Source organism: Capsicum annuum, chromosome 5 (assembly GCF_002878395.1).
Source record: "Capsicum annuum cultivar UCD-10X-F1 chromosome 5, UCD10Xv1.1, whole genome shotgun sequence".
In the NCBI taxonomy this organism is placed as follows: domain Eukaryota; kingdom Viridiplantae; phylum Streptophyta; class Magnoliopsida; order Solanales; family Solanaceae; genus Capsicum; species Capsicum annuum.
Window position 1 is genome coordinate 206380131 of NC_061115.1, and position 16370 is coordinate 206396500.

Here is a 16370-nt window from a genome sequence, read left to right on the forward strand (position 1 = left end):
TTATGAGTTATATGTCTATATTCCATGCTATGGAGTAGTGTTATTTTTGTGATTCCTTAGTTGGATGTCTTGTGTAACTCATGCCCAAGATTCTTTGCTCCCTAATTCTACTAGGACTTCTTTAGAAAGAGTGTTGAAGAGATACTCCAGTTAAGTATGAGGGTCCAGCAAAATTCAGTCGTATAGCCAGTAATTCAGTTTAACAGTCGGATAGACAAGTTACTGTGGTTTTCCACTTTTTCACCTAGTCCTACAATCCGAAGTCTCATGCGTATGACCATACCAAGAGATAATCTATTCCATACATGTATGTTGCGATTTCAGTTCAGTCAAGGCATCATGTTTCAGATTTAGCTACTTAGTCATGACTCAGTTCATAAGAGTTCAGAGCAAAATTTCAAATACTTCCAAGTATTTTAGCTTAGGCAGTACAGTTCCCTGGTACAATCTAAGTCATGTTGTCTCATGGTTTGTACTTTCATAAGTTATCATTTGTTAATTCAATATATATGATTAGATCATGAACACTTCAAGGAAATCTTAAACTCTCAGCATGAATCAGCTCTTTAAAGCAAGTAAAGTCAAGTCAACTCGGAATTCAGTTTCATGATAAAAGTTTAAATATTTCAGCTTGGCTATATTCTTTCTTAGAAGACTTATCATGTCCATGTTATTCCATACCTTTAAGACTTCAACATTCCTACCTACCATTCCAGGATAAATGATCCCAAGGGGGAGATAATGTAACACCTCGTATTTTGGGATGGAATAAAAAATCATCGTTTCTATGCGTAGATGTTCCAAAAGCCATAAATCCTATGCAAATTTGACATGTTAATTAATTATGTAGTGTGGGAACATATTTAAGCATAAATTGATATCATAGAGGTCCCCAAACTCAAGGACGAGTTGAAAGCTTTCTTATCGTTCGAGTTTGAGTGAGCGTCGAAACTTAGGTAAGATTAAATCGACCATAACTCCTTATATATGACAAATTGGGTGGACTACTATATATTAGATGAATTCTCTTCAAATTATCTTTCCAATGATATCAATTTCGCCTAAATCTGAGATCGGAGCAAAAAGTTATACCCATTTTACTTCAGCATGTCTGTCTGTCAACAAGTGATGACCTGAGTTGATAAGTTACCACTGTGATAACCTATCAGCCATGTCATCAGCCCAAGGCAGTAACTTACAAAAATCAGCCTCTAAGTAACGACCTGGTGTGATAAGTTATCACATATGTGACAACCTATCAGCCAAGGTCGTCACATTTAAAATTCAGTCTTTCCTAAACAGTTTTGGAGGGGTATTTTGGTATTTTTCCGTTCACCCCATAACTCCATAAACACTAAATTCAACCTCCATTTCATCAAAAATACACTCCTTTCTCTCAAATCCTCTCAAGAACCAAATCCTAGGGCCTCAACCTAAGATTCAAGATCCCTCAAAATTTCACCATTAAATTTCAAAATTGATTCAAGAATTAGAATCCCCAAACTAAGATCTTCAAGAATCATCCATCCAAAGCACAAATAGAGTCCCAAAAGAAAGTGTTCATCCAAAGTTTATAATCTAAGGTACGTGGGGTTTATCGTAAAAACTACATGGACTTGTAAATACTAGAACATGATTTAAAGATTATCAAGCATGAATTTAGGAAAGGGGTTTTGAAATACATGATTTTATTATACATTATGAATGTTTAATTGTACTGTTGATTTAGTTTTTAGGCGTTTTCCCCCTTTTAAATTGATTTACATGTATATGTGTATGTATGAAGATTTAGATTGAAGATCGTTTAAGAGTACAACTTATGAAATCCCTCTCTTATGATAACTTTAAGTTTATAATATCAATGTGAAGGATTTGAAATGCATGATTTATGGCTTGAAAATAGTTTACTCAAATATCATAGTATTTTTAGCATAATTTAGAGATTTTGAGAGGGAGTTTCTTGACATAAATGTGTTTTGTTAATGAGACAAAGATTTTCATAAGATTAAGAAGTTTTGACATGACTACCTTGTATTATTGAAACAATGTCAAAGAGAGTTGTATACATGTGTTTACATAAGTATTTAAAGAAAGCGTTCTTCGAACTGATTTATCGATAAGGTGTTCCCAAACTTTATGTTTTGAAAACAAAGATTATAATAAACTAACAATGGCTCAGAGATGTGACTTGTCAATGGTATGACGATACAATAAGTATGTATGCCATAACAGAGTATGTTTTCAGAGTATGTTTTCAGAGAATGCATGTTTTAAAGAGTTAAAAATGGGCATAAAGAGGGTTAGGTGGTTACCCGAAGAAGGCTTGAGTTCAAGTAACTCTTAGCCTAAAACCGTATTCGCCGATATGGGTAGATTATTATTGTACACTGGCGACGGCTGTGTGGCGTAGTAGATTCAGAGACTCCAACCTTTGTGGCACACTTGGGTTGGGGGCTTGGCTGCCGAGTTAATGGCAAATTCCATATAGCCCGTGGAATTTCAGAGTTGTAGCGTATACCACCTAGCGCAGAAGTAAAACAAAGAGTATCACAGAGTTCATATGATTTTACAGAGTCTTTCAAAATGCCTATGGGATTTCTTACTATACGATATGTTTATAAACTATTTTAAATTGCTCTCATATATGTTGAATATAAATTATTATTATGGATTTGCTCTGTGTACTAGTAAATCTGTACTAACCCCTACCTCCCAGGTTTGGAGGCTTAATCTAGGGGTCCAGCTAAGTAGTAGAGTATTTTAGAGAGAAGTGATCTGTACAGTGGTAAGCCTTCTTTGTTCTAGAGGGTCTGTTTATTTCAGATTATGTTATTCCATTTGTTTTTGTCTATTGGGGGCCTTGTCTCAGTTTTCAGACAGTTGTCACTTGATTATGTATTAGAGATTTTGCAGACTGTTCCAGATGTTGTTTAGTTTATTTCAGATTTCAATCCTTATTGTCAAACTGAACCAAGAGTTTTGACCATGTTTCCGTATTAAATTATATTTCCGCATTTTCTTCTATTATTTGAATGTTGTGAATGATTACCAGATAGAGTAGGACATCCGGACCTTCATGGTTCGGGATGTCCGTCACGGTCAGGGCCTCGGTTCGGGTCATGACATTGGGTCAGCAGAAAAATGGTAGCTAATTGCAGAAGCAGCAACGGCAAATTGAGATTAAGAAATTTCTGCATAACATTTTACACATTACCCCCACATTTGAAGAAGAGAAATTCCAAGAATTTTTTTTTTTGGTATGAGAGGTTTAGAGATTTTTGGACTAGCATTTTTTGTTTGAAGTAAAAATGGAGGGACAAAATTAGTATCACTCCCCGCAAAATGTTCAATGCCTTTGGTTTCATTTGCAGAAGTAATGTTGTGGGAAAGGGAAAATGAAAATACAGAGGAGTAAAATATCATGTCAATGTTTAAATACAAGCACAAAAGAAGTTACAATAACATAGCCAGTATAATCCCACAAGTGGGATCTAGTGAGGTTACGGTATTCTCAAACCCTACGCCTACCTTGGAAGGACAAGCGCAAATGACATTTAGTATGTTTTTTCGTACAATTTAGTTTCCGTGCCAGTATAAAGAACCACCACTTTAGTCTTTGGATAAAAGAAGAACAATATGTTGGGAATTGGAAGCGTGAAGAACGTACAAGATTTCTCTTCCCTTTCCTGGTCGAAAATAAAAGGAACCACTGGGATTGAAGGAACAAAATAACAAGTGTAAGAATATATAATTAATTAGCAAGGCTTAGAGATACATGACTTAGCCGCTTCTTTTTGTGTGAATTGGTGTTGCCTACTACCTGTGTTGGTGGTAGGTGACAGACAGCCAGTGAAAAATAGTGGCGGAGACGGAAATTCATACAACACATTCAAGAAAATAATAGAACGTCACACCTACAATTTGAACATGCAACCTAAAAGAATTTTTGAAGCCCCTTTTGTCACTACACTAAATTCTTCCCATGTGTCAACGGTACTCAATGACTCGTATATAAACAAAACAGAATAGGTTTTTGGAACTTTTGCACACTATAGCTAACCATAAAAATAATAGCAAGGAAATGTATATATTTTGTATATATCATATAATATACATAATTAATGTATCTATATATTTTTTCTATATTTGGCTAGTGGTCGTAAATATTTTGGCCAAGCAGACAAATCAGCCAGGGTACATGAAAGGGCAACACCAGAAGGGGTGTGACATAGTCAGCCTACCTTAATGCAAGCATTAGTGACTGCCCACATCTTTAATTACCACCATGCATGCACGTATTATCAATAAAATGGTACGTACTATATGATTAAATATGGGAAAAGAGGCATCATACCAAGATTTCGGAGATAAAGCGTGGAAGTCGGATGCGTTTAAGGACCAAATGGAGAGCTTGGGTCAGCAGAAAGATGATAGCTAGTTGGAGAAGAATCAATGGCAAATTGAAATCAAGAAATAAACTATAATCGCGTAAAGCCCATATTCCAGGTGAATGAAGAGGAATTTCTGCATAACATTTGTCATCAACTCCACCGGGTAATTCCCCTTTCATGATGCTTTTCCCTACTGTCGCCGCCATGGATGATGATGATGCTAATGATGATGATGACGACGGCGACCTAATTCGATAGGTCGAATTACCCCCACATTTGAAGAAGAGAAATTCTTAAGAATTTTTTTGGTGGAGAGGTTTAGAGATTTTTTGTAAAGTTTTTCGTTTGAAGTAAAAATGGAGGGACAAAAATAGTATCCTTCCCCGCAAAATGTTCAATGCCTTTGGTTTCGTTTGCAGAAGTAATGTAGTGGGAATACACAGAGGAGTAAAATATCATGTCAATTTATCTTTCCTGATATTGGGAAAAAAAAAGTTTCAAAATAAACAAAATTCAAAAAAAAAATAAAAATCGTAGGCACACGGACGTTATGTCAGACAAGGCATAATTTATTCCTATGAACTTATGCTGACAGAGGATAAGTTATCTAAAATTCACTAGGAAAAGTTTGCAAGACACAAGGAATTCACACGAGTTTATATTGATAGAAGGTAAGTTCATTAAGGACAAGTTAAAAGTTCTGTTGGTGTATATGCATTTTATTATTAAATTAATATATTAAGTGCATATATTAGAGGGTATAAATTGTATATTATGTGTATTATTATTTATATTTGTTAGTGGAAGAATGTGGCCATGAGTTTCTTGAAACTTCTATAACCACTAAGTCTTTATTTGCCTATTATACTATGTAATTATGCTTGTAACTCATGTAACATCCAACCATTCATGTACCCACTTTACTACACCACAGTCTTCCTATTCAATACAAGAGTTGATACCTCACCTATAAATAGAGGTTGTCTTGCATGTGATTGCATGTAAAAGGAAATATGATAACTGTGAAAAAGATTATAGTGTGTAGTAGTGAAAGAAAGAGTTGAGATAAAGAAAATATTCTAAGTCTACAACTAAATTCGCTATACAAAAGAGAGTTGTTATATTAGTGAAAGAAAGAGTTGAGACAAAGAAAATATTCTAAGACTTTAACTATATTCACTATACAAAGAGAGTAAATGTAACACCCCATATTCAAGTACATATATTGGCGTATTCAAGTACGTGTATTGGTCTTATTTATATGGAATTAATTTTATTTTATTTTATTTATACCAGAATTTGTCCGTCGATGGTTTCATACGAAGGTTATTGAATAAGCTTTCCAACGATATAAAGATTTCCAAAAACGGATAGGTTTCGGATATAATCGAGCACGTTCGAAACTATAAAACGGTGGCCGGGATATTGGGAATAGTAAATGTGCAGGAAAATTTCCTGCACACAAACTACTGAGGTCAGCCATTTTTTTGGGTCAACTTTGAACGATCATAACTTCCTTAATATAATGAACTGGGAGAGATTTCACCTATGAAAAGAAATATCTTTGAGTCTTCTTTCCAATGCAATTGGTTTCATCCAAATCTGACATCTGAGTAATGAGTTATACTCGTTTTACTTCAGCCTCTCAAAATAGATTTTTAGGGTCAACTTCAAACGATCATAACTCCTTGTACAGGACGAACTGGGTGGCCTACTTTATATTAAATGAAATCCCTTTGAATTATCTTTCTAACGATACCAATTTCACCCAAATACGATATCGGAGCAAAGAGTTATGGTCGATTTACTTTAGCCTATCAAAACAGTCCACCATGGACAGATTCGGATTTACTTAAATTTTAAGGGCAATATGGTCATTTTCCATCACCTCATGGACAAAAATTGGTCATTATATACATATACTTAGCCTCATAGCCATCATTTATCATCCAAATTATTGAAGAATAAGAAACCCTAGCCTAAGTTCAACTCCAATTATGTTGTGATTCAACCGTAGAAAATCCAAATTGATTCCGTAGTTGTGTTCACCGTCTCGAGGGCTTCGAGAAGCACCCCTTATTTGTGCCAACAGGACTTCGAAATCAAAAGGGCCATTTTATGGTAAGGATGTAAATTATGTTGGTGTTATTTATATGGATATGTATATATATATATATATGCATGTGAGCATAAGAAGTATGTTATTTGATTGTTGTTGAAAGATGATTGGAAATGATGTTGGATTATTCTTGTGCATAGTTGGATTATGTTGAATTGTGGAGGGATTTGGTGTGATGATGTGGTATTTAAATGATGATTATATATATATACACACATAAACCGATTGTTCAAGTTGGTTTTTGGAATGCTTTGCAAATATTGGTTGTATGGAATTATGGAAGAGAATTGTGGTGTTGGGTTGCTAATACTAGATGCCAAACATTTCATTGTAGATAAGTGATTTGTAAAGGCGGGAAGTTGTGTTGAATTGGTATCCGAATCTACAATGAGGTATGTAAAGCATACTCTAACGATGTTCTTTGGCATGAAAACACCAATGTTCCATCAAGTAAGATTCCGAGGTTGTCCAAAAACATGTATTGTTCTACATTACCAACGAAGTTGTTTCCATTCTATAAAGTGTCAAAATATTTCATTGATATACCGAAAGGCTCCTATTTCATTGTTGTGATATTGATGATTCCAAAACACATTGTTGATGTACCAATGAGTCTTTATTACATCGTTATTGTATAGAAAGTCTAATACTTGGTTCCTATTGATGTATCATTATTCCAAAGGTACTATATTGGCATGAACACTAATGTAATAATCTCAAAAGCTTTTGAACTAAGTTATTGGAAAGATCTCTTATGTGTGTTACTTGATATACGTGTGGGTAGTAGCTCAGGGGCTTAAGCCTAGCATGGACCGATCCCGATATTTGATATGATTACAGTTGATATGTACTGGGGGCAGCCTAATGGTCACAGTACGGTACAGTATTGATTATTGTTAGGTCGTTGGAGGTTCGGGAGGAGGAGGTAATGGTGAATGATAATTGTAAAGAATAAAATGAACGAATGTATACCGTTCCACAAATATATTTGAATTCAAGAACCCAATTCAGATTAATGATAATGTACATGATCCTAAAAGTGTTTATGAAGTGTGGTTCACTTCTATTATGATTTATTCACTTGCGTCTGATTTTCTTGACCCCCCATATCACATATGATTATTTACAGCTTTACATACTCAGTACATATTTCGTACTGACGTCCCTCACGGGGGACCTGCATTTCATGTTGCAGGCACAGGTGCTTCAGCTCATTCAAAGCATAGATAGGAGCCAGGTCATACAGCTATTGTTGGTGAGCTCCAGTTTGCTTCGGAGCTTTCCGAGTCGGTCCCTTATGTTTTGTTATTGTACAGGAATCATGTGTGGGCGGGGGTTTGTCCCGACCCTAGTTATGTCATGTATATCCTAGAGGCTTTGTAGACATAAGGAAGGGTAAAGTCATGAAAGTTTATATAGTGATGTTATATTTGTATATGTGGTGGCCCCGACGGCCAAGTATTATATATATATATATATATTTGTGCGTGTTGTGCTGATACAGGTAATTAGACCCTTCTATATGCAACGAAGTGCTTTCCAAATTTTTGGTGACATGTAAGTGAAAGTACAGGTATTTGAACGGGTTCTCCCGGGCCTTCTCGGCTTCGGGTGCCAGTCCGGTCCGATTGAATTTTGGGGCATGACAGTAAATATATGTTGAAGGAAGATGTTCTTTATGGTGGAACTTTGGACTCTTCAACTAATTCAGAGTTGTTTGAGTTGTACATCGTCGATGGGTTGTTGTATCCTAGAGAGGACAAGTCACGAGATATACTGTTGGATCGTTGTAGATTATGCCGCAGTGGGCTTGAATCTACTTAAAGAGAGCGATATCCGCACCTCAGCCAAGAAGAAGATGATCTTATTTTCTTCATTTTTGGTTCACTTTATATTTTCAACTATAATGATTATTGTAATTTGTGGTATATTACAACAACAATTTTAAGGAGATTCATGTTTTGTTACAGTTTGAAAAATCGTGAATATCAAGGTGAGAGATATCAACATCTCAATGTTGCTAGTCTCTTCAAGAGATGAAAGAAGAGAGACAACGTAAAGTATCTTTCTACTTGCTCAATTCAAAGGGGTGAAAGGTAAAAAAGAAATTCTACTTGTTGTGGAGTAAAGGTAAAAAGTTACCTATGATTTTTCATGAACAAAATTATACTTTTCATGAAAGTTTATTTTCTTAAAGTCTCAAAATAGTGGGGGCTAATGAAATGAGAAAAAATCACCACAAAATTGTGACATTTGCACTTTGAGAATGAGTTAAAAAAATGTTATAAGTGCATAATTATTGTTGGAGTAAATCACATGCCATTATTAATTTGTATATGACTTGATGTCTTTATATTTCGCCCTAGCATGTTATCAAAGAATAAAAAATATTAGGTAGTCATATGACATTAAATATTTGGGTGAGATAAATTCCATTCTTGGAATGAAAAATACCTAAATTAGGTGATGAACTTTTCCTTGACATGTCACATTATGGTGAAATTTTTTTTTGAAATACATTTTGGTGATTGTATATGAGCCATGTAACTTCTTTTGATTCAAATATATCAAAGTGGTATGAAAAAAAAAAGGAGTTTACGAGCCTAATAAAAAAATGAGATATATGGCTAATTGCACTTGGCATGAAATTATGTAAAAGTACTTAAACAGGTTACACAAGCAAATCATTTATATTTACTTGGTTAAAAAAAATTGTGGCTTGTTGTACTTAAAAGTGTTTTTGATGCAAAATGAGAAAAACCAAATTTGGTGCTATTTGTTGAAATGAAAAGGCAAATTATTATTTGCTAACTTTAACGTGGGGTTGAACTAATTATTTTAGGTTCAATTAGTGAAAAGTGAATTGATCAATCACTTTATTTTGAGAAAGTGATTTCTCTAGTTTGAGTTATGTGATAGCACTAAAAATTTATTGATAGAGTATAAACTATTTTTATGCTGGTAAATTCAGATCATAACGAGGAAAACTCAATATTGTGAGATCATATTTATCAATGATATACCAATATTAATTGTGTTAACCTTGTGATAATCTTGCAGATTCAAAACTAAGGCTTTAGCAAGAAAATGATCGGAATCACATCGAGGGGGAGGAAAGAAGCCTATAAAAAATCATGAGTCATATATGAGGAAATCCAACCTTGATACTAGAGATCTTATAACCAGGTTCAATGGGAAGAACAAATCATATGATGGCTTGATGTGAGATGCACTGTTATTTAATCCTTCCTATGATGTGAGTGTATTTTGTTCCTATAATGATTTGTGAAGGTTGAGTCAAAAAACTCTTAATGAAATTCTGTATCTCGTATGAGTGGGGTGTCAAATTTACAGGACCATCCTTGACAGATTTAACCTATGTGAGTGTGGAAGTAAGCCGCTTCCTATGAGAATGAGGCTTATTCTCAAAAACGCTCAGTATAAGCAGTAATACTTTATTTCCCCTAAGCAGTCATAGTTCAAGTCTGAGACCACTAATGACTCTGGAGTAAAGATTATTGTTTTACTAAGTGGAGGTTCAATGTAGCGCACACCTTCATTATGCATAATAGTCCACCTTCAACTAAATTAGTGAACTCTCATAATTTAATATTAAAATGAGTGGGGGAATGTTGGTGTATATGCATTTTATTATTAAATTAATATATTAAGTGCATATGTTAGTGGGTATAAATTGTGTATTATGAGTATTATTATTTACATTTGTTAGTGGAAGAATGTGGTCATGAGTTTCTTGAAACTCCTATAACCACTAAGTCTTTATGGTTGTAACTCATGTAACATCTAACCATTTATGTACCTACTTTACTACACTACATTCTTCCTATTTGATACAAGAGTTGATACCTCACTTATAAATAGAGGTTGTCTTGCATGTACAAGAAAATATGATAAGTGTGAAAAATATTATAGTGTGTAGTAGTGAAAGAAAGAGTTGAGACAAAAAAAATATTCTAAGTCTACAACTAAATTCACTATACAAAAGAGAGTTGTTATATTAGTGAAAGAAAGAGTTGAGACAGAAAATATTTTAAGTCTTTAACTATATTCACTATACAAAGAGAGTAAATATATGTTGAAGGAAGGTGTCCTTATGGTGGAGCTTTGGACTCTTCAACCAATTCGGAGTTACTTGAATTGCACATCGTTGATGGATTGTTGTATCCTGGAGGGGACAAGTGATGAGATATACTGCTGGATCATTGTAGATTATGCCGCAGTGGGCTTGAATCTCCTTAAAGAGAGCGAGATATCCGCGCCTCAGCCAAGAAGAAGATGATCTTATTTTCTTCATTTTTTTGTTCACTTTATATTTTCAACTGTAATGATTTTTGTAATTTGTGGTATATTACACCAACAAGTTCTATTGCGGCATAATGTCATAGTTAAGGCTACTTTGACCCACAAATTTTCATTTACAAGCGAGAGCAAAAATTAAAGATCATTAAATCGGGGCAAAAATTAAAGACCATCCAAAATAGGGGCAATCCTTGCAAAAGCTTTATCACAAATCATTTAATTGCACGATTTTTCATTGAAATGGATTGATTTTTGTTTACTATAGATTTCATACAGTTAAATTTATAGGTGAGTCGAGAGCACGTGTTACGATTCAGTCTTGCTATAGATTCGATTTTGTTAGCAGTTAGATCACTTATTGATTAAATGAAGCAAGCGATAATATAAAAGAGAGCAACAAGCAAGCAACTAAAGAAAATGAGGGCGAGCCGAGGGTGTTCGCGAGAGCTATCGAGGGCTCAAATCATGCTACCCATGAGGCTTAGAATAAATATTGAACAACAAAAAAAGATGATCACGAAAGCTTAGAGACCAAATAGTAACTATTGTATTGACTTTAGAATGAGGTAGAGGAAGATCCCATTACTAGTGAGCTAAAATCTGGATGAACACCGTAGCATGTACCTTGACAGAAAAGTGAGATGAAGAAATAGCAGGGGAAAAAATATTTTGTGGAATGAAAAACTTGATTCTCATTATCTAGTTGTGTCCTATATATATAGACTCAGCCGACTTAGCAATTAACAAATTAACTACCACTAAAATATCTAACAACTAATTTAATACAGCTGGCCAAAGTTGTCTCAACAATAACTTACTACCTTCTAAGCTAGAATTTAGTACTTTCTCTCAAGCAGGAGGGTGAAGCACATTGAAAACTATGAGCTTGCTCATCAAATATAATTATGCTGAGACTTAGTGAGAGCCTTAGTGAGTAAATCATCTTGCTGATCATTTCTATTAGACTCTACCATCCCTTCCTTGACTTTGACCCTAATGAAATGACAATCAATTTCAATATGTTTAGTCTAGGATTTGCAGATATTTATGTGGTTCACTTGCTATCAGTAAACACCCTAATTGCATGCTCAAGTTTAACCCCCAATTCCATGAATAAACCAAGTAACTATAATACTAACTTCAAATTCACTTGTCGCCATGCTCCTGTATTCTGCCTCAGTAGAGCTCCTTGAAACTGTCTATTGTTTCTTTGCACTGATTTGCAGATGTCATTACATCCTCACTCTAGAAAAGATCAGCTTCTTTCTCATAGTAAGCGGTAGCTTGCTCCATATTTTGCTCTTGTTCGTATAATTCAGCAATGTCCTGGACATGGCAGATTGGTTGTGTGTCTTTCAATTGCAACCAAACTGTCAAGAAACTAGAATCATTAGCAAAATGGGGTGGCCATGTAATACATTAGATAGTCACTTATCAACTTCCTATAGCATAAAAATTAGATCGCTGCATAAATGAAGAGAATAAGCATAAAATTTACCAAAACCATATCGTAACACTAGAAAAGAATGTTGACCAAGCACACAGTACTGCTATTGAAAACAACAAAGAGCACATCCAGATTCTCAAAGAAAATATAGTCGTACCTTGTAATATCTTGCGGACAAACTTAGCCATGATACTGCCTCTGCATAGCTTGGGATCACTTGTGACTCTAAGCACCGCATTACGACTAGGGGTAGTCTCGGGTTGTGACACAAGAACTTTGATGTATGATCCCTGAATAATGTAAATCAGAACAATTTGAATTGAAAAACTCAGTGCCCTTGTCACTTCTAAAATTCTACATATATGCATTGAACTATATCTTGACTAAAATTAAAACTTTGTCTTAGTACAACAATCACATGACTTTTTAAGTCTCAATCGAAATTGAAAGGATGAATCAAACTCAATCAAAAGGGAAGAAGGATTAGGACTTCTTTGACGTTTAGGAAAAATTAAGGAAAACAGAACTCAAGGTTCAAGTACGATAAAAATCAGTCCAGTAATCCGGAAAAATTTTCATCTATTTTGTATTTGTAGCATTTTAGCGACATGGCCGAGTGGTAAGGCAGAGGACTGCAAGTCCCATTTTCCCCAGTTCAAATCCAGGTTCAACATGTAAATCCAAGTCATCCTGCTACAATCATCAACTGAGTTGAGGAAAAATCTGTAACCATCATGACTAGTTACTCTCTAGGGCCCCCCAAACATCACCATGTATAGTATGAAAGACTTAGTTACATTTGTTGAAGCTAGTGAGAAATGGTGATCTAGTTTGTCTAGACAGAGGACATACGTTGCAATTCTGCTTATTATTACATGTATTGCTAAGTTTTATTGTTGATATTTCTTCAAAACTCTATCAGGAGCATGACCAAGTCTTCTATGCCATATGTCCATGTCTATCTGCTTGTCCATCACCTCACTGTTTATTACTCTGGCAGCTATTTTATGAGCAGCATTATTCTTCTTCATTTACATTTGAACTTGTACTTCATTATTATTGTTCTTCATAGATAGTTGAATGATGTACAGACCTGCAAACGCCATACCAGTCCCCTTCACTATTCCACTGTGAAGGTCCTGCATAACACATAGATCAGGGAAGAAAGTGACAGCATATTTCAAATGCCTAGTTAATTTTGACACTGAAAGGAGATTGTGTTTAAACTCTGGTATGCATAGGACACCATTTAAAAGTATCACCATTATCCAGTCTACAATTCCCAATATAAGCTACATGTAGTGCACTATCATCTGGTAAATATACTCTTCTAGTTTTTTTCTTTATAATCTGTCTGATCCCATTCAATATATCTTTGTTATATACCATATGATTAGTAGCCCCCCCAGTCTATTATCCATCTTATGAAGGCTTTATTATTAGTGGCCATAAAGAACTGAGGGACGCCTGCTGCATGTTTTCTGAATCCATCGGTACTGTTAATCATCTTCAGTATTTGATTATATTGCTTCTGAGTGAAAATCATTACTCCTTCCTGAGCTATATTTTACTGTGTAGTCTATTGAAACTGATCAACTTGTTGCTTTGATTCATGATGGGGTGTAGTGGAATTTCTACAAGAAAATCTATCCTGTACAACTACATTTGCAGTGAATAATGGGAAATTTCCTGAACTATATTCAATATTCTTTCTTTGCTTATAGTCTCTACAATATCCGTTCAACGCAGTGATCCCTTGTATGCCCCTTCCATTTGCAATAGTTGCAAAAACAAGTAGTTTGGGTAGACTAGGAGGTCCAGGTGGTTGTTGTTAAGTCCTTAGTTTTGATAATTGACAAACTATCAACTTGGAACCTGGTCAATAAAGGGACTTTGGTGACAAAACTGCAACTGCTCAGGTACCAAGTTGATCGTGTCCACATATCTTTCATTCAATCAGCATTACAGCTGGAAAAATATCGTTTTGGCAGGAAGTTGGTAGCAAGGCTGCAACAACCTTTTGCTCCAGCCAATCAGAGACATCATAAGTTTTCTTATATCATCTATATGCAGCATGTTACAACAAGAAAACCTAATCTTCCATATGCAAACAACATCAAATCTCTCTTGAAGCATTTCATCGTTCAAAGCCATACTTGCAATTGGGGCCTGCTCAACCATTGTTCGTGTCTCAAGCTCTTATTGTATTTGAGTCTTTGTTATAGTGGTTGTAAAAGTTTAGCCTACTTATCTTGTTGATTAATAGTAGGTGTGTTCTCATTGTTGATTGTGTTATCGAGAGTTAGTTGACCTAGAAGCTAGAGTTAGCTTGGTAACTAATTTCGTTAGAGGTATTTGAGTCAGTTAGTGCAATAGAGTTATTGCATTGGAGTTTCCTTTTGTAATAGAGTTATAATAAGTAGAAGAGGATTAAGAAGTTAATCCTAGAACCATGGAGTCTATATTCGATGTTACTTGAACATAGTGAAGTGGTTGGAAATCATACACGGTAGGTCATGGTTTACTCCCTTGAACAAGAAGGTTTCCACGTAAAAGATTGTGTGTGTGCATTGTTCTTTAAGTGTATTTTACTTTCAATCTTGTCCATCACTTCATACAATAGTTGGGACTAAGTACCTAGGTTGGTAGTCGATTAGTGTATTTTTTCATTTGGTATTAGAGCAGGTTTTACCTAAAAGGTTAACACCTCAAAAAGATCATCTAAATAGTTACACCACCAAATCTCGAAGAGGTTAGTCAACCACCAGACCTCCCAAATTTAATGGTCAATATTATGGGTGAGGGAAAACTCATATGCATGAAAAATTGTGTTGTTACTTCAACTATTCCAAAAACAAAGAAAGAAAACAACGACACTGATAGAAGGAAGATAGAGAAAAATTTCAAGACAAAGAAGCTTCTTATTTGCTGAATTGGTCCTGATAAATATAATAGGATCTCAGCTTGTGAAACTCTAAAGGAGATATGGGAAACTTGAAAATAAAACATGAGGGAACTATTCAAGTCAAGGAGTCTAAAGTCGATATGTTGACGACTCAGTATGAAGCATTCAACATGAAGGGGAATGAAACCATATAAGACATGCATACCAGGTTCACTTCTATCACTAATGAGATTCACTGTCTTGGTGAGGTAATCAGACCCACTAATCAGGTTCGTAAAATTCTTTAGCATTTTACCTAAGTCATAGGAACATAAATTAAATGCTATAACTGAAGCCATGGACCTAAAAACCTAACCATGGATGAACTGATCAGGAATCTAAAGACATATGAACTCAAGAAACAACAAGATAAAGCAAGAAATGAACTAGAGAAAAAAAGGAATTTGGTTGAAGTCAATAAGAAGGGGATCTAATGTTGAAGATGAGGAAACAACTTATATCACCAAGAGATTTTTCAAAATCATAAGAAGAATTAGTGTATTTCCCAAAAGAGGAGAGTCAAGAAGATACAGCAGGAATAGAAAGGGAAATAATATATGTCCCAAGTATGGAAAACTAGGTCACTTCATTAAAGAGTGTCCTCTTCATAAGGTAGAATACAAAGAGTATATCAAGATGCTGGAGAAAGAGAAAAGAAGAAGGATCGGGTCCCTGAGGGGCATAACAGTAGAGTTACTGCTGACAGAGTAGTGAAGCAAGCTCTTGCAGCTTAGGGAAATTATTCTAGTATGCTAGATGAATTAGAAAAGCAATAATATGTCTCTATGATGGTGGTGAAGGATGATGCTTAGATTTATGACTCACTTTTTGCCCTGATGGTCAAGTCTGATGATAATGGAGATAAAAAGGTAACTATTCTGGACATCAAAGAAAATCTTAAAGATAACTCACTTATGAGACTAATATCTCTTGTCATTGTGTTGATATATTCTATGTGTGAGCTCACAAAAGATAAGGAGTCAGTAAAAACATTGATGAACTTGAAGTTGAAAAGGTGGAGTTAATTGAAAAATGTCTAAATTACAAAAAAAGTTGTCAATCTCTTTCCTTTGAGAATGATTTGTTGAATGAAATGCTTAGTAAAATACCTAAGTTCAATCAAAAGGGAAATAGAAGAGGTAGCAGAAT

The 16370-nt window shown here is 34.9% G+C and overlaps 1 protein-coding gene across 1 annotated transcript in view; it reads right to left on the bottom strand.

Annotated features, from left to right (window-relative positions):
* Positions 1-4740, bottom strand: part of LOC107871134 (cation/H(+) antiporter 3-like) — a 33396-nt gene extending 28656 nt beyond the window's left edge. The window contains exon 1 of the mRNA XM_016717936.2: positions 4355-4740. Coding sequence (XP_016573422.2) covers positions 4355-4597 — 243 coding nt within the window. The 5' untranslated portion in view covers positions 4598-4740. The remainder of the gene's footprint in view (positions 1-4354) is intronic.
* Positions 4741-16370: the final 11630 nt, after the last annotated feature.